Source organism: Lactuca serriola, chromosome 8 (genome assembly GCF_051521515.1).
Source record: "Lactuca serriola cultivar US96UC23 chromosome 8, Lser_US96UC23_V15, whole genome shotgun sequence".
Classification (NCBI taxonomy): Eukaryota; Viridiplantae; Streptophyta; class Magnoliopsida; order Asterales; family Asteraceae; genus Lactuca; species Lactuca serriola.
Window position 1 is genome coordinate 40,346,529 of NC_136415.1, and position 19,070 is coordinate 40,365,598.

The 19,070-nt window shown below is 31.8% G+C and overlaps 2 protein-coding genes across 3 annotated transcripts; one reads left to right on the forward strand and one right to left on the reverse strand.

Moving 5' to 3' along the window:
• Positions 1–259: 259 nt before the first annotated feature.
• Positions 260–2,635, reverse strand: LOC145070303 (putative HVA22-like protein g). Of its 2 annotated transcripts, XM_079017243.1 has the most exons (7): positions 2,413–2,635; positions 2,032–2,083; positions 1,497–1,537; positions 1,302–1,400; positions 1,138–1,194; positions 978–1,041; positions 260–905 (listed from the first exon to the last, which is right to left on the reverse strand). In XM_079017243.1, exons 3-7 carry the CDS (start codon positions 1,526–1,528, stop codon positions 396–398), a joined length of 762 nt encoding a protein of 253 aa, XP_078873369.1. In that variant the 5' UTR covers positions 1,529–1,537; positions 2,032–2,083; positions 2,413–2,635; the 3' UTR covers positions 260–395. The 2 variants fall into 2 exon arrangements, with proteins under 2 accessions (XP_078873369.1, XP_078873368.1); XM_079017242.1 differs by lacking the exon at positions 2,032–2,083 and having other exon boundaries at positions 2,413–2,634.
• Positions 2,636–11,005: 8,370 nt separating this feature from the next.
• Positions 11,006–12,165, forward strand: LOC145066836 (alcohol dehydrogenase 3-like). The gene is made up of 5 exons (XM_079014095.1): positions 11,006–11,026; positions 11,466–11,525; positions 11,603–11,649; positions 11,738–12,063; positions 12,146–12,165. Exons 1-5 carry the CDS (start codon positions 11,006–11,008, stop codon positions 12,163–12,165), a joined length of 474 nt encoding a protein of 157 aa, XP_078870221.1.
• The last annotated feature ends 6,905 nt before the right edge of the window (positions 12,166–19,070 follow it).

A 19,070-nucleotide genomic window follows, 5' to 3' on the forward strand; every position in this document is an offset into this window, starting at 1 on the left:
AAACTATTACAACCCTACGAACACCATGTATGGAGTTTGGACTTGGGCTTAACGCTGAAAATGGGTCCAGTTATGTTTAACAAAAGTTTGCTTGTCATACTAATTTGAAATTCAACGAGTGATGTGTATTGTGTAACCAACTTAAAAGGCATGGCAATGGGCTGTTAGAGAATATTATTCTTTGAGTTTTTGTATTTTAATAAAACAATAAGTCATTTAATATTTTCTTTTATCAGCATGTCATCCAAAGTTTATGAGATTTAAACCTAAAACTCACTCTTCCACCATTAACCAAGATATTATGGAAAATAGAAACATCAATATCCAACTCCCATTTTCCAAACGTATATATTTAGAAAAAGATAAAGACTTATCATCATCATCATCTCCCACATTCACTGAAGCGATGTTGCTTTCCTTAACCTAGCACGTGTCACCCTCTCACTCTCCTTAGCCTCTTCCACCACACTCTCTTTTTTACTTTCTTTTTCTTTTGTCAAAACATCAGAATCCGGCAATGGAGGGTCTTGTGTGGGCCCTACATCCGGATTCTCTGTTTCACCTGTATCTGTACCAGTACCAGTATTTGAACCAGACGATGATGATGAGCTGGCAACAGGAGATGATGGCTCTTTGGTTTCCTCATGAGCTACTACCTTTTGTGCTTTAAGGTTCAAATCATGCTGACGTGTACTATTATCAGGTTGAGGCTTTGGTGTTGATTGTGAAGCAACATATTGAAGAATATCAAAAGTTTTTGTTTGGATATAATTTCCAGCCTTTTGCCAATATAAAACTGCAGCATCTACAGCCATTGTTCTTAGTTCCATTAAACTTCTGTCAATCTCTCTTTCATGCTTTGAAATATATGGTCTAAAAAACGATTCATATACGTATCCTGTCCCCTGTAATTATCAAACATAAACATGAATATCAAAAAAAAAGTTTTTTTTTTTTTTAAAGAAAAAAAAAATTACCTTTGTTTTGGGGTACCACAAGTATATGAAAAACGCCAACTTTGCTTCACTATACATTGGAACCCTTCACATATCCAAAACATGAAGAAATATAAAACTATAAAAATAAAAAAGAAGAAGGTGAAGATAAGAATTTATCAGGTTGATGTTTTTTTTTTACCATGAAATAAATGTGTCACCAATTCGTTCAGAAACAGTTAATACAGCAACCAAGATCCTGAAGATAAACATGTTATGAGGGTTTTAAGGATAAAGATAGTGGTATTGGTATTATTAAATTGATACAAGGGGTATATTGGTAATAATGATAATGATAATAAATACCAGTATTGGCACCAAAAGCGGAGTTGATCGATGTCAGGTTTATTCTTTTCAACTGATTTGAAGCATTCATAGGCTGGATATGCATAGCCAAACACCATTCTGTGTTTAATTGGAGTAGTTTTTGTCATTAGGGAAACTGAAAGTGAATTGAAATTTTGTGACAATTGAAGAATGAAAAAGTTTTGATTAACTTACACAAGTCCTCTAGTAAGAAAAGATCCAATCATCTTGTAAGCCTGTTAGAAACAATGAACACAATGTTCAAATAATTGCATTTACCATTTCCCACAAATCACATCATGTATGAAACTATGAATATGATAGAAGAAATATAAAGGAGAAACATGGAAATGGTGAATTAGAATCAGTCACCAACTATGAGAGGAAAACAGAAACATGTGCAAGTTTCTTCATATCTACTCTATTGTAATGTATTCATAATTAGAAATTCAAATACTGAAGCTTAAACTAGGAAAAAGGGCATATATCCTACTGAAAGTGACACACTAACACAGCTCATGTATTTTGTTATCTAAGCATAAAAATTGCTAATTTCTGTGAATGTTAACAAAAGCCACAAACATAAAAAAGTGAATTGGAAGCTTTCTTCATCTTTTACCTATATCAATCAAATGTAAACACCACAAGCATAATTGTGAGAGACTGGAATCACTTTCTGTTCTATACACAATTTAGGAAAATATTTGGAAGACAAGAAGCAGATGCTCACCTCTATGAGAAGCAGCAAGCTTATATTAATACCAATAAAGATGCTCTGCAACCTAATTCAAGCAATCTTAGATTCGTAGGTGCCACATTTAGGAGATGAGAATATTCAAAATTGAACTTGAATTGCGAAACTACATCTCTAGGTTAAAGTATAAGCATCGAGAACTCTTAACAAAAACAACAGAAAAGTAACATTGTTTAAAAACCTAGAAATCCGAAATTGATATATCAAGTCGCGATAGAAATTATAGCGATCAACTGAAACTTTGACGACAAAGTATATCACGAATAGCACCATACAGTGCAACAATGATTAAGAACCTTCAAAAGACGTAATGTACGAACAAACGAATGAAAATTTACCGAGAGTTTTAGTTATTACCTTTAAGTAGATGCAACTGAGGAAGCAAAATAACAAAATGCAGTACTCTGGTAACTGATATCGGTCGAAGTGTTGCTACGGATCTCGAAACTATAGACGTACGAGAAGGACAAAAGGAAGCCCCGCCGCCGTTACGCGACGGCGAACGGTTGCGAGGTTTGATGAAGGAGAGATAAGAACAGTACACGATTTTTGCGTAGTTTGAAATTTATCCTATTTTTCTCCCTCTTTTGGCTCAGTTTTTAAGCAATATATTTTTTGAATATTCTATTTGAAATAATAATAAACTAGGTGTGAGACCCATGTATTACATGGGTTTATTTAAAAAAAATTAAATATAAAATTTTAACAATTTGAAAAGTTTGAATTTATAAGAAAAATGAGAAACAATTTAAATTATTAAAATTAATGAGACTTTAATACATTGAATACATTACATATATAAATCATTTCTAATAAATACTTTACATATATATTACCTTACATATTAAATGTGAAATTTTAATTTAATAAAATAAATATACAATAAAATGACAAATGGAAAATAAAAAATTCAAAAATCCTAGAAAATGTCATGTGTCCAATTGAATGAGAAGAGGACATGTGGCAAAAAAAACCTTCATTTATTAAGGAGGATGATCTGCTCAACCAATTAAATATTGTATAAATATATTTTTAATATCCATATTAAGTTTTATTTATATATATTTCTTATCTCAAAATTAATATAACAACTTTTTATCAAATATTCCAAAATAATCATTTTTATTTTAGATAATCAATAATAATCATCTAAATTACTATCATTTTGTTGATTCATATTATATTTGATAAAAGAACACTTTGAATATTTGTCTGATAGTAATACATTTCACTTGGACTCGTGATCGAATTGATACAGTAATTAGTATTTTTTTTAAACCATATATCGTATCAATTATAATTTATATAAAAAAATCGGCACTATTACTGTACCAAATATAATCGGTATCAACTTGTTTAGCTAACAATAACTTCAGTTAGTTTATGTTGATAATAGTATATACAAACAAATATATGATTTTATAAATGAAGATTTTTCATGTGTTCTTGAAAATTATGAAATGTGAATAAGGCTTTTATGAATAATAATAGTTTTGTAAATGGCTGCCACTAAAAACTTGATCGAAAATAATTTTATTAATTTCTACAATGAATTTAAATTTTAAAGTAATGAATGAAAACGATACATGTCAATCTGAGTTTAAAAATTAAAATTTCCAATTTATCTAAAAAAAATCATTATATTTTTTTTGTATATATATACTTAAATATTCTAATAGAATTTTACATATAATATTCTAGTAGATTATTAAAATATTCTAATAATTCTAGTAGAATAGTAGAATATTATAACAAATCTATTTGAATATTTATAATGAAATATATAATATAATATTATAATATTCTAACAATTCTAAAAAAAATTCATATAATGTAAAGAAAATGGTAATTTTTTTTAGTTTTCTTTAATAAGCAAGAGAATAAAATAATATTTAAATAAAAGTTTTCGAAAATTTTCATTTATCTTGCATTTTAGAATATATTTTTTAATCTCCAATATGAGTATATAGAAGTGTGACCCTATATCTCACAAAATCTCATTGTCTCGTTTAAACTCAACCATATATATATATATATATATATATATATATATATATATATATATATATATATATATATATATATATATATATATATATATATATATACACACTATCTGTTACTCGCGCAATGTGGCGGGCGCCTATAGGGGTGGATAGGGAGTTTGTATAGTTCTTTTTTATGGAAAATAATTTATTTTTAGTGAAGGAATCCGCAAATATCTTTACAATTAAGGCACACACACATTGTTATATAAATGATGAATGTGAATAGCTTTCTTCAATAAACATTTTATATTCCATATCAGATAATAAAAAATACAAATTTGACCAAAAATTGAGGATTTTATTGTCGGAAGCTTTTAGTGAATTTTAATAGCAAAGATGTTTTGACATGTATTTGTGCTTATGGTTAAAGGTTTGGGGTTTAAAGTTTGAGATTTAGAGTTTGGAATTGGAAAATTTTAGGTTTTGGATTTTTATTTTGATTTTAGTATGGTCATTAAATTTATTTAAAATGATTTTTCCAAATCTATATAATCAAAACTCATATCACCTATTTGCTTTTGTTCATATATATGATAAAACAAAACTAATGTCTTATATATAATGAAATTTTTAATAAATTTTATAATACTATTCATACCATAATTTCAAATTTAAATAATCTAACTATAAACAATAAATAGTTTAACGTGTTTTGCTAAGTGCATCCTTCAAACAAGGACGAAGTTTCAAATATGGTAAATTTATATAAAGAGCACACATATGTAAAATGAGAAATATAATGCACTAATGGTACCTTGTAATAACCCTATATGATTTGTTGTCTCATGGCTTTGATAATTCCCTTCGAAAGAAAATAAGTGTGAAAGCCAATAATTCGAAGAGAGTATTTTGAACCATTTAAATTATGCATGTTGAAAATAAGAACCCGAGGCTCCAAGTCCTCAATCAACCAACACGTTGATGGAAAATATCCCAAACAACAACAAATAATAACAAAGTTAACAAAAATGTCCACTTCATCTTCAACACCCAATATTTTTTCTCTAAAATGACAAAAACACCCTCAATTTCAAAGGCACCACAACTATGTTCACTTATCTTTCTCCACTTGATTTTTACCTTCATAGTGGTTGCATTTAAAACTTGTCCTCTTTGAAACTCGAAGTATCCAGTGCTTTGTCTAGATTGATATTGCTTCTAGCACTCCAAACTATCCCTGAAGATTACATCCATAGTGATCGCACTAAAAAAATCCAATATTTTATATTCATTAAAAAATAATCAAATTAACATCCAAGTCTATTAAGGAGTACACATAAGTACCTTTTGTTCTGTGTGAAGATTGCTTCATGTGCCTCTTTCTCCATCTCTTTAAGTTATGTTTCTGAACTTTTTAGCACCAAATGTTCTTCATGATTTGACAAACTCTTCCTCCTAGATCCCAAGCCTATAGTACCATACACAAACACCACAAATTGTTAATTTGAGATTTAGTAATATTTAACAAACTTCAAATCCTTTTCAAAAATATGAGATTTACCTTAATTCTGACATATTTGATATAATGTTGGCACAAAGAGGGACAACCCCTTCTTATCATTTCGCATAAGTGACATATTAATTTCTTTATTGTTGCAGCCCCACTTTTTTCACTACCTGTGAATTTTACACCAAATGAGCTTCATGCTATGATATCACAAACCATAGATTTCAACAAAATTCCAATCATATCTTCAATTGAAGTTATCACAATACCAAAACTTCCATTTATTACAAACACAATTTCATGGACCTAACATGTGAGTCTAACCTGCAACATTGCAAGTTCATTAACAACATATCCTAAAGCCAATGTGAAATGTTACATGATTCTTTTTATGTCTTTGTATTTATTGCCAAACAGGAACAAAAAATAAGGTTACCAAGTAAACTGCAACCTAAAGTGTAACTAAATTAATATTTTGGGTCTACTCTTATCTGGATATCTAAAGCTATAAGAAGAAAAAAAGATAACATCGCAACTATGAAGTGAGAAACAATTTTAGCTTGAAACATTGCAAAAAAAATTGTTTGAATCCTGTCCTATGCAGTACAAATAAGCCTAAAAGTCACCTTCACTGAACCATAGAGATATGCATGTTACTTTCAATTGACTACCAAAAAAGAGCCATTGTGCTGCAAAAGACATAAAAAGAAGTTTACAATGTTGAGTTAAAGTTCTAGGCTTTATGTATTATGAATAAGGAGTCGAGTTCCATACAATGCAGAAGATCCACAAATTGATATTTGAGAAAGCCTTGTTCATGATTCCAATAACCTTGTTACTTAAAACACCATGTCTTGATGTCTATACAGATTGATCATTGAACGTCAAAAACTATCCATGATTGTTAAATATCACACACATTGCAACTTACCATGAAGCGAGCCATGTTGTTGTGGGTTGGTTTTTGCAACACGCAGAGCCTCTGTTGAAGTGACATAAGAGAGAGAGAGAGAGAGAGAGAGAAAGATATCTTAGGATTTCTTTTTCTGGAAACAGATGTCAGGGTGACATCAATTCACGTTCACATATACAAAGTAAATACCACCTAACGTTTACAAAGTAAATACCACCTAATTTCAATTAATAAGTGTAAAGAAGATGAAAAAAAAATATGTTGTCTTAAAGCAGATATCGATATCAGTGCAAGAAAATGAAGCGAGAAACTATTGATCACTCTTGTTGGTAGTAGGGGACCATTTGAAGAAGACACAGCTAATGGCGATAAAACCAAACCTAACCCATAATTCATCATGAGTGATTACGCATTACCCATTGAAGCTTGGATTTCTTGAAACCTTCATTAAACCTGTAACCAAACCAACGCAATTAGGGTTTTTTGAGAGAAGATGAGAGAAATCATTTCCAAAATTTGAATGTTATCAGAAAGATTTAAGGGAAGAATAGGATTCAAAATTTGAATGGGGGATCCTATAGAAATTTAAGAGAATAAAAGGATTCAAATTCTGAAAATTAAATCGACATTAGGAATTGAACCGAGATTCAGCTGGGTGCATGTGGAATTGGGGAGTTTTGGTGGTAGCGATGATCAACAAAGGTGAAGGGTCTGCTGGTCTTCTTCCAAATATGTAGCTTGAAACTCGAAGATGTTGAGGCGAAGCAGTGAACGACAATGTAGTAGGAGGCCAACGACTCAGGGTTTTTAAAGATGATGTGTTGAGGTTTCTTGAGAGATCGATGATAGATTAATGTGCTGATAGGGAATGAGTCTTCCGGTTTATACGAACCGAGAATGCCCGGATTCAGGGGAAATAATAGATAAGGGAAGGAACTGATCAAAATAATAACCAAGTGAACTAATAAGCGGTAATCAGTGGCAATAATAGGAAAGATAACAGACGGAAAGATAAGATTCGGCTATTGGAGTATATAATTTATTGTGTATTAAATATTTGTACAATTTGCATTATCATTTGAATCACTTAAATTATAATATTATTATATTAATGATTTGTTGTACATTAAGCTTAAAGGTTTGGACGTCTTAAATCTATTTTTAGAAATAGTAAGGTTTGTATAATAAGATAGTAAGATATATATATATATATATATATATATATATATATATATATATATTAAAAATAAATTGGTTTATACGGTATTGTAGGGGTGAGCATTTGGACCGAATCGGACCGGACCGGCTCTGGACCGGACAGTTATGGAGAATATTGTGGACCGTGGACTGGACCGGATGAGCCGTGTCCGTGTCCATGTCCGGGTCCAGGTCCAGGTTCGGGTTTTCCGGTTCTTGGACCCGTTTAGACCGGTACAACTTTAATTACATAGAGTACAAGTCGTCAAAATAAGTTTTGGGGTTTGATAGAACTCGTTAAAACGAATATGTTATTGGTTTTATACGATACAACTTGTAAAAATGATTACGTTTCCGTTTCATGCATAACTAATCTACCTTGATGTTATAATATTATAACTTGCAAAGTTAATTTTCCAAATAAAAGGAACTAACATATAAATCAAGTTCAACAAGATCCCTTTCATATGATTTATCTGTCAAAGATACATAAAATTCAAAATTATAGTCTAAAATAATAGTTAAAAAGTTGAAATATTTCAGCTTTGATAGCTCAACTTTGAAGAATTGTAACTCACTAAATATAATATCAAAATCAACAAAACTATAGTCTAAATTCATCTATAAATTGTAAACTAAATGTTGGAAAAAATCGCAAGTCAATCCGACTTAAAACGAATGAGTTATGGTTGTTTAAAAAGTTTCACAGATTAAAAAAATTTAAAAATCTTGCTGAAAAGCTGAAAATTTTCAACTTTGATAGTTCAACTTTGAAAGAATGTAACTCATTGAATATAATACCAAAATCAACAAAATTATAGTTTAAATTCATCTACAAACTGTAAATTAAACGTTGGAAAAAACCGCATGTCAATCCGACTTAAAACAAATGAGTTATGGTTGTTTAAAAAATTTCACAGATTACAAAATTTTAAAAATGTTGCTGAAAAGTTGAAAATTTTCAGCTTTGATAGCTCAACTTTGAAAGACTGTAACTCATTGAATAAAATACCAAAATCAACAAAAATTATAGTCAAAATTCATCTACAAACTGTAAATTAAACGTTGGAAAAAACCGCGTGTCAATCCGAATTCAAACGAATGACTTATGGTTGTTTAAAAAATTTCATAGATTACAAAAAAAAAATTAAATCGGGTCCAACCAGTTCTATTCCCAGTAAAAACGAGACCATACCGGTTTTGATGGATTCCTAGAACCGAGAACCGGATCAGGGGTAAAAAAAATGGTCCGATTCGGTCCGACTCACCGTTCCAAATGCTCATCCCTACGGTACTGTATTACCAACTAAACATGTTGGCTAACAAACATATTGGTTACTAACATTATTTGTTCGGTTGTTAGCATGTGATTTTCTATGATACATATTTGTGAACCCTACTTTATACGATATGTATTTCACTTATTTTTACTGTAGCAACGTATCGTTCCATTATTTTTTTCATTCTCCCCTAACTTAAGAAATGGTAATCACTCACTTCCTCAAAATTTAATTTTTTAATAAGTATTAAACAATAGTATAATGTATTGTACACGTTGCTAAAGCATAAAAAGTAAAAAGGAGATAAAATAAGGTGTGGTGTGTACCACCCGGATTTCAGGTATGATTTTTATATTCCAATTTGTAAGAATTCTGATGGTGACGACGTGGTGAAGGGATCACCATGACTTAGCATTCGTCCAGGATCACGTATTTCATTAAATGTTTGCCACGAAGTGGTGATTCGTTTTTGGAAAACCCTAAATTCCAGGCCTAGAGCCATATTTAAAGGAAGTGATTGCTATTTTTTCCTCCAACCTCAGCCTCCATCACCTCCAAAGCACCTTTGATAAACCCTAGCCTCCCTTTTGCACTTCTTGATTCATTTTTGGTAGTTTTTTGATCTTGGAAGGAAGAAGAAAGAGCTCTTGTGCATATATCATCAAGTAACTAGTCTCTAATCCTTCTGTGCACCTTTTGGACTCTTTGTAGGTCTTCAAGTCTCCACCTTTTTGGTTATCTCTTTATAGATCTAGGTTTTATAGCATGTTTTGGCTCATTTTTTAGTATGGGTTGGTTAGATGAGAAAGTTTTCAACTTCATGTCTCACCTTGGTCCATTGGTCATTATATCTTTTTTATCTAAAAGTTGACTGGGTTTTGAGAGCCATACATGAGTTTTAGGTCATTTTCTCATTGTTTTGACCTAGTTGGGGTGAAGGAAAAGCCTAGCCATCATGTAAAAGAGCTTCATACACTCTTTATCTTCTTTCCCCATGTTTTTCTTCTAATCTCTCTCACTCCATCTTACACCCATGAATTAGACTTAGTACATACATGATGAAAAGGTAATGACGTTGCTTTTAATTCTCAGTCAAAGTACACTCATAATTGAGCATAAATGTCCAGCCAAATTTAAGTTTTTATTCACGTCTAAGTAGCCTCAAATCATACTCAAACCCTCTCCTTTTCTATCTTTTTTTTTCTACTTCATAGACAACCAAAAACACCTCCATAGGAGGTGTTGTTTTCTCGATAATCAACAAGAGGCAGCAACCTCTTGCTCCCCCTCCTTCCCATCGATTAAACCAACTAAACACCCCCTGGATCGTTGTTTCTTCCTGACCCCTTTCTCCTTCGTTGTTTCCTGTCAAAATAGAAAAGAATGAGCGACAAGGAAGCTACCGGAGCAACCCCTCTCCACCCTCTGTCGAAGACAGCTTCCTTGGTTATCTTCGTGGTTCCTTTCCCTTCATTTTTTAAAGTTGATCAGCCCCTTTCCTTCTCATTCTCGTTGGTTTTCAAAATCTAAAACAGTATCGCGTCTTCTTTGGCATTTGATAGCGGTTTCTCTCGAAAAACTTCCCGAAAACAAAAAATTCTCGAGCCTAGATCAAGATCACTCATCAAGGATGACTCTTTATGGCCTCATTTTATGTTTTTATTGATTTTGGGGGAAGATACATACTGGTTTGTTTAAATATGAAAGTTTGATGCTATTTGGTGTTCATATCATATTACGTAGTTAAATGAGTTCTTGAAATGTTATTATGATCATTTTGGGTTATATTTACCTAAGAGTTATAATAAAATGCAAATAATTATGTTATGAATCATATAAACAAAATGTGTGACATGTTATGTGTATATTATATCATTATATGTTAATAAATAAGTTGTTAGTTAAATAACTAGCTTAAAAATATTCACATGCTCTTTTACATCATTTTAATGCAAAATGATAGGTGTTATATATCCATATAAGTTATAAACACACAAATACTTTTAAAATATATTTTAGACATAAAATGACAACCTAAAATGTTATTTAGTCTTTTATATGAAAAATGGACGTAAAAGGGCTTGTGGTTAAATGAAATATAGCCTAGAATGTAAATACATGGATATTTGTTAAAAATATGTATTTTGTGTATTTACATATAAGACTTGAGAAATAATAGTGAAAATAAGATTTTTATATAAAAAGAATTATGATGTTATATAAAAGAAAAAACATCATAAATGGTCCCTGTGTTTTCCCAGATTCTGAAGTTTAGTCCCTGTGGTTTAAAAATCTCATAAATGGTCCATGTGCTTTCAAAACTTTTGACAGGTGGTCCTTATTGCTAACTCCGTTAACTTTTGTCCGTTAATTGAGGGACATTTTCGTCATTTCACACCACAGGGACCATTTATGATCTTTTCAGTTATTTTTTTTTAAAAAGAAAAAACTAAATATAATTATTTAATATATAAAATCTCTCTCTCTCTCTCTCTCTCTCTCTCTCTCTTAGAACACATATACAGACAATCAAAATCCTCTTCACCTCCTTGTGTCACACCGATGTTTACTTCTGGGAAACCAAGGTAACCTATTATTCCCTGTTTCAATCTTGTAAAAACCCAAAATTAAAATCATAAATCTTTGTTTTCGAACTTTTCAGGGTCAGAATGCTTTGTTTCCTCGAATTTTTGGACATGAAGCTGGAGGGTATGTTTGATTCTTGTTAAAACCGGAAAAGGGTTTCTTCTAGTCTTTGATCTGAAAAATAATCTAATAAGTTTTTAAACATGAACAGGGTCGTGGAGAGTGTTGGGGAAGGAGTGACTGAGCTTCAGCCTGGAGATCATGTCCTCCCTGTTTTCACCGGAGAATGCAAAGAGTGTGCCCACTGTAAGTCCGAAGAGAGCAACATGTGCAACCTTTTGAGAATCAACACCGATAGAGGAATCATGATTAACGATCAAAAATCTCGATTTTCCATCAACGGAAAACCCCTTTTCCATTTCGTAGGAACTTCAACATTCAGTGAATACACCGTCGTCCATGTTGGCTGTCTCGCCAAAATCAACCCTCTTGCTCCTCTTGACAAAGTCTGCATCCTCAGTTGTGGGATCTCCACAGGTATAAAAAGAAATCACAGTATCCTCCGATTGCAGTTCAATTGGTGTTTTCTTGACCTAATTAATCTTCGTGTTTTCTTCAGGTCCCTGTGCAGCTAATTAATCTTCGCCCCTCTCAGATCTATGTCGCCAACACCCTTTCTCAGGGTGTTCTTTAAAAATGCAGAGCGTATGATTTTATGATTGGGTCGATTTTGGCGTGAAAAAGAAGAAGAAAAGAAATTAATGACTTCTGATTTGAGTTTACTGATAAATTTCATTGGAACACCGTCATTAACAACCTTGTAGAGAAGTTGTTGTTTGGTTTGTAGGTCTTGAAAAAAAAGGCGACTTGTGGTAGTTCTTCAATTGAACAATGGGAGGTTTGTTGATGTGTTTGAATCAGAAAAAAAGAGGCATACGAACACAGAAGTTGGTTGTTGCTTTGGAGAGAGAGAGAGAGAGAGAGAGAGAGAGAGAGAGAGAGAGAGAGAGAGAGAGAGAGAGAGAGAGAGAGAGAGAGAGAGATTTTATATATTAAATAATTATATTTAGTTTTTTCTTTTAAAAAAAAATAATTGAAAAGATCATAAATGGTCCCTGTGGTGTGAAATGACAAAAATGCCCCTCAATTAATGGACAAAAGTTAACGGAGTTAGCAATAAGGACCATCTGTCAAAAGTTTTGAAAGTACATGGACCATTTATGAGATTTTTAAACCACAGGGGCAAAACTTCAGAATCTGGGAGAACACAGGAACCATTTATGATGTTTTTTCTTTATAAAATTGGGTTTTATACAAAATAGGTCCATAAAAGTTTTAGATAAGATTTAATATAATATTAATAAAAAATTGTGTTCGTAGAAGTTTTTATATAAAAATAGAACTTTAGAAATGTTTAACACATATTATAACGATATATATATATATATATATATATATATATATATATATATATATATATATATATATATATATATATATATATATATATATATATATATATATATATATTAGTCATCTATCCGCGCTAAGTGTCGGGTCACGTGTATCATATTGTTTGCATATGATCCATGTAACACTCATGCCTAGACTACAATTATTTGAAGTTTTCCTTTTGTATAAGCATGGGTATACGCTTGAATTTCATATTCTATAAACTTTTATTAATACTTAATATCACATATTAATTTTCAGAAATTTGAAGGGAAACTTGTTAAATTAATTTATTAATGAAAATGAAGCTAAATGTTTAACACTCACTACCTATGATAAAATACATGTCATGTAAAATTTTCCATTTTAGCCTATGGTAATATCTAGAAATTTTGATTCGATCGAGAAGGACTGTTATCCGTTTAAAAGGTTGGAATGGGATTGAGAGAAAATAGAATGGAATGGAACTGGTTTGAGCTTTGGTGGATTTATATTTCTAAAAAAATAAAAAATATATCTTCTCTTTGACCGGTCAAAGAGTAAAGAATAAAAACAAAAATCAGCAAATCAACTTTTGATATTAGATTCCGATTAAATCCGAACCAATTTTAGCATGGGATATGGATATGTAGCATAATCGTTAAAGATTTTATCCAGTTTCTAAAAAATCCCGTTTTAAATCAACCTTATATAAATTATAAATTAACATTTTTGTTTTATATTTGAATAGATAAAAATAACACTTAAAAATTGAATAATTTTATGATAAAAATACCACCTATAATGATACTGATTAAACGTTTAAAAACAAAGGCTAACAACTATTACACCATTTAGCCAAACATAAGGATTGCAAATAAAATTCGTTTTGATATAAATACCTTTTTGACAATAACATTGCCTATCAAAACCATCATTTTGTACAAATTTCCATACACATCATCAAAACAATGATCTTACACAGTGATACCAAGTTTTAAATAACACAACATATTCAAAAAAGCATGTCATAATTTTATTACAACTGACACCAAATTTTAAATAATACAAACATATTCAAATACCCAAAATGTAATTTGAATTTACGTAAACCATTTAATCACTTAAGATGTTAAATCTAATTTTGACATTGGTGAGTAAATCACTTAAAATGTTATAAGAAAGAAGGTTTCATCCTTTCTCACATGTTCACATCAATAGCTTCAAAATTAGTAAAACTTTCCTTCACTATGCTTCATGAATGTACTTCTTCCTTTGGATGGACGTCTTTACCCCTGCAACAAAGAAAAGTAATCCATTTAATAATACTTTTGTATAACAATAAACCTCTCTATATTGGATGAGTGGGTCTCATTTTATCCCAATATGACTAAACGGTTTGACCACTAAATAACACAAAAGCAATAAGACACCTAGGTGTTACAAAATGTCCCAAAAAAATAACTAACGAATCGCCACATACTTCATTAGTCCCATCTGATGGAGCACACACACAGCAGCAGAGCACAATAAGGATAAGATGCAATAGGCTCGGTTGATCAATTGGAAAAGGACACCTACTAAAAATTGGAAAATAAACATTCAAAATAAAAAGGAAAAATAGTAATTACATCAAAGATTAAAACTTGTAAGCATATACAACATAAAACGTATACCTTAAATCTCTCTACTAATAAAAGAGTAGTCCTTTTGCCAAGTGTCATAATATTAGAACTCCTAATTAATATGATGTCACTTGTCATTCTATTAATTCTCTATTTTAAATTCATTAAACCTCCTAATTAATGTGATGTTATTTGTCAATATATTTATTCTTTATTTTAAATTTTAAATTTTATATTATTGTTTTCATTAGTTCACAAATAAAAAGAGTCTAATATATATGATAAATTAATTCCACATATTTATTTGAATCAATAATTATAATTTTACATAACTAATAAAAAAATCTCTTAATTAATAATGTATTTAAAATTTTATACAAAATAATTAATTAATAATTTTGAATTTTTTACTATGAATATTTAATTAATTTTGTAACCGTGGTTTCCACGGGTTATAAACTAGTTTATAATAAAATCGTTATAAAGAATGACTTGCCAAATAAACCACAAAATGTATACCTCGTATTTATGATGTGAAGAGACTACGAACTATGATATTAAAAAACAATTGTGATTAGCAGTTAACCAAAAAGTCTCAATGAGTGGTAGAATGTTGAATGCACAAAAGAACAAAAAACTTAAAGAGGTTATATCTGTTGTGGAATTTAGCTATAACATGTGATATTAAAAACAAACGTTATTATAGACTGGATTACCCCTGGGCCCACAGTGTGAGTCTGGATTGCCTTACAGGCCCATAACTCACATCTGGATTGACATCAACCCCACGGTACGAGTCTCCCTCAGCTCGTATCTGGAATGCTCTCGGGTTTGTTGGTTGCCGCATGGGGTAGCATCACCTCAACCCATCCCACATAATGTGTCAACATATAACACAACTAATGCACAAACAGATAATCACATAATACTCTAGGTAGTCCTACAGATCTACCTAACTGGCATAGCAACAAACATGAAACCCTAACTCATACTCATCATACTATAAACTGCTAGGATATCATATCCAATGGGCTGGCCTTGGTGCCTTAGATCCCTTAGTATAATGAGGTAACTCACCTCTCAACTATCGAATCGAAATGATAAGCTCAAACTCTCGGATCACCGCCACAAACTCCACCACCTATATTCACCATAGAACCATACTTGTAAATTTCCAATTTCCCAAAATGCCCCAGAAGTCAAAGTCAACGGTCAAGGTCAACAGTCCATGTTGACCCGACTCGTCGAGTGCAATCACTGACTCGTCGAGTCCTTCCAGAACTTCGAGTAATCGTGAAATCCCCCCACTGACTCGTCGAGTTTTCCCTGCAACTCGCCGAGTCCATGCATGTCCAAAAGTCGGGAAAACCCCAATTGACTCACCGAGTCACCCCACTGACTCGCCGAGTCCATGCAAAAGTCCATATGCGACAATCTTCATCGGACTCGCCGAGTTGACCATGCAACTCACCGAGTCCCTTCAGTCCACATCTATTCAGATGCTTATTAAGCCATTTTAAGGTTCCATATTACAAATCCAGCTTCCCAAGCCATGTTTATCATGTAAAGTTGCAAACTTTATGTGCATGCAAGGCTCTAAAGTCTTATAATGACAAAACCAAGCTTGTAATGGAGTTTTACACTTAAGGAGAGGTTCACACTTGCTAAAGTTGAAAGCTTTATGGACTTAGAGACCAAAGAGAGTTCAAATCTGAAGTTACAACTTCAGATCTAGGCTCATACCCAAGAATAGCTTCATAATATGCTAGAAAAGCCCTAATCTTTAACCAAATGAGATCTAGAAGGAAATAAGGTCAACGCAACGACTTGATACCTTCCAAAAGATGCTAGCTGAGGTAGATATAAGATCCCTTCACGTTCCTTGCTTGTAGCCACTTGCTCTCCAAACTCTTCTCACTAAGATACACCTTCCAAAGCATAAAACACACAAGAATGGAGCACACACGGATTAGGGTTTGCTGAACTCTCAAGAGGCTGTAAGGCTAAAGGATGCTTATGATCCTTTAAATAGGGTGTAAAACCCCAAAAATTAGGGTTTCATCCTCCAGCTCCTATTCGCCGAGTCTTAACTTGGAGTCGGCGAGTAGGTTACTTAAACACGTGGACCAATCCGCTTTTACTTGACAAGTCAGGGCATCCAACTCGTCGAGTAGACCTTGAAATTATGAAAATTAAAGTCATAAAATTATCACCTGAGAGTCGGGGAGTTACATACTTTTGTTCTTGCTTGTATACTCTTTTATAAACTGTATTAAGGGGTCGATTTCTCGAAGAAAGGAAACTAATTCATGAGCTTTTAAATCAAAAGATTTTCTAGCATCAGTTTTATGATTCTCCTGAAAAACGCTACGTAAAGGTCCTCTGAAAAAGCAGTATATTCCTTTTTTTAACTATTCATTTGTTGACTATCTCCTACACTATTATCTCCTTACCATTTTTTTTCTTGTACCATATTAAAAGAATTTATGGAGAATTATAAATTCTAGACTGAAACTTGAATTTATGATACAGAAGATAAACTACTTCTCGTTGATAAGTTTACACTGTTAATGATTCACATTGATTCCACCTCAGCGTGATTGAAACATTCCATTCTCTCCTTAATCTCTTCTTAATAAAACTTAATGATTCATTGTGGTATACCACACACTGACAAAAATTTGAAACTTTGTGTCGATGGTTAGTCTATGTATTGTAGGCTATTACATGCACCAATCCCTTATTGCCCATAATTTTTTCTTAAAAGCTTTATGATTTAGCGTAACATGCCATACGTTGATGAGAGCTTGAAAAATTTGTGCCGATGGTTAGACTATGTACCATAGCTTATCACACGCACCAATCCATTCTTACCATACATTCTTCTTTAGAGCTTTATGATTCAACGTATGAAGCCAAATGCTGATGAGAATTCGAAAAATCTATGACGATGGTTATATCATTTTCCATGATTTATTACATGCAACTACCCATTCTCTCCCAATAAATATTCTATTAAAGAAGTTAATGATTCATTGTATTTTCCATACACTAGTAAAAATTTGACATTCTTTGTCGATGGGTACATTTCATACCAAAATGTATTACACACATTATTCCATTCTCTCCTTTTATTCTTCTAATAAAAGAAGTTGATGATTCAACGTATAGACCAGACCTCGCAATACTATGTCAATGAGTGATAGTTCAAACACATACTATCAGGATACATCACAATCTCACTTGATTGTCAGCTGCATTCTTGATCCGATGATGAAGTAAATCAGATATGTTGATCACTTCCGCTAATGCGACATGGTTGCTGATGTCAAAAAGGGGGACAAATACTTTGTCAATATATTCCTATTTTTAGGGGGGAGATACCAACACTACAAACACTCTTCTTTTGCTCAAGAGGAGATATTTCTTGTCTTCGACATATGAACCTCCATACGTTGTCTTCGACATATTTTCATTTGTGACCAGGCAAATATCTCTAAGTGAAGAATCGACCATGTCATCAGATTCAAGAAAGGAAGTTCTCATCTTCAGGGGGAGAAAATGCTAAAGAACTTGTTGAGATTAGTTTTGACATCATCAGATAGGGGGAATGTAAGGTCACACCTTATGATCAGATGTGTCAAACATTACATGTTGACCACCGGTGCCAACGCCAATACCATATCTTATCAGCATTAACATGAGTCGTGATCATGGTGACTATATGTGTATTACGCAATTATATGTGTATATATATATATATATATATATATATATATATATAGAGAGAGAGAGAGAGAGAGAGAGAGTGTGTGTGTGTGTGTGTGAGTGAGAGAGCGAGAGAGAGAGAGAGATATCTGATCCATAATCTTAGTGATTAGGATCAGACATTTACTTAGATAGGTATACATCCCTTTATTAGTGGGATATTTGTTACTATAATCATATATAATCAACATTAGGGTGAAACCCTAATGTAAGTCTTGGTGACCGTCTTTGTGACATCGTTCTCTTTGTGAGAACATTCTTTCTTAGTGAAAGTATCTTTGTGATTATTTGTGTTCTTTCGTTTTTCTGTTTCATCTTTGTTTAACTTGTTTGTTCTTTGTTATTTACACTTGAGTGTATCTAATCGATACAAACATTCAATTTCAAAAGCAAAATTTTTTATTTAGTATTTTTGGGATATTACACGGTGAGTTTGAGTCTCACGGTGGATCTCATTGTATTTTCTTTATATCCACAATATAGTGTTATCGCACATTTCAGTATAATATAGCAAAAAATTATTGTTCATATTTATTTGAAACTCCCAAAAATTTGAACTTCTTTTGTTATTTAATTCATTAAACTCTTTTATTATTCTAATTTAATCCTTGTTCCTCACTTTTCAATATAATATAACAAAAAAATAATTTGATACTTAATATTATTTTTTTAATGAGACCACTTTATAATTTTTAATCTAATATATTTAATTTGTTAGTT

Coding starts and splice junctions, on each gene's coding strand:
- LOC145070303 (XM_079017243.1), bottom strand. CDS start 1,528: ATGATTGGATCTTTTCTTACTAGAGGACTTGT. Junction 1,401..1,496: donor TTTCTTACTAGAGGACTTGT/GTAAGTTAATCA, acceptor AATTAAACACAG/AATGGTGTTTGGCTATGCAT. Junction 1,195..1,301: donor CGCTTTTGGTGCCAATACTG/GTATTTATTATC, acceptor GTTTATCTTCAG/GATCTTGGTTGCTGTATTAA.
- LOC145066836 (XM_079014095.1), top strand. CDS start 11,006: ATGGACGTAAAAGGGCTTGTG. Junction 11,650..11,737: donor TTTGGACATGAAGCTGGAGG/GTATGTTTGATT, acceptor AAACATGAACAG/GGTCGTGGAGAGTGTTGGGG. Junction 12,064..12,145: donor CAGTTGTGGGATCTCCACAG/GTATAAAAAGAA, acceptor TGTTTTCTTCAG/GTCCCTGTGCAGCTAATTAA.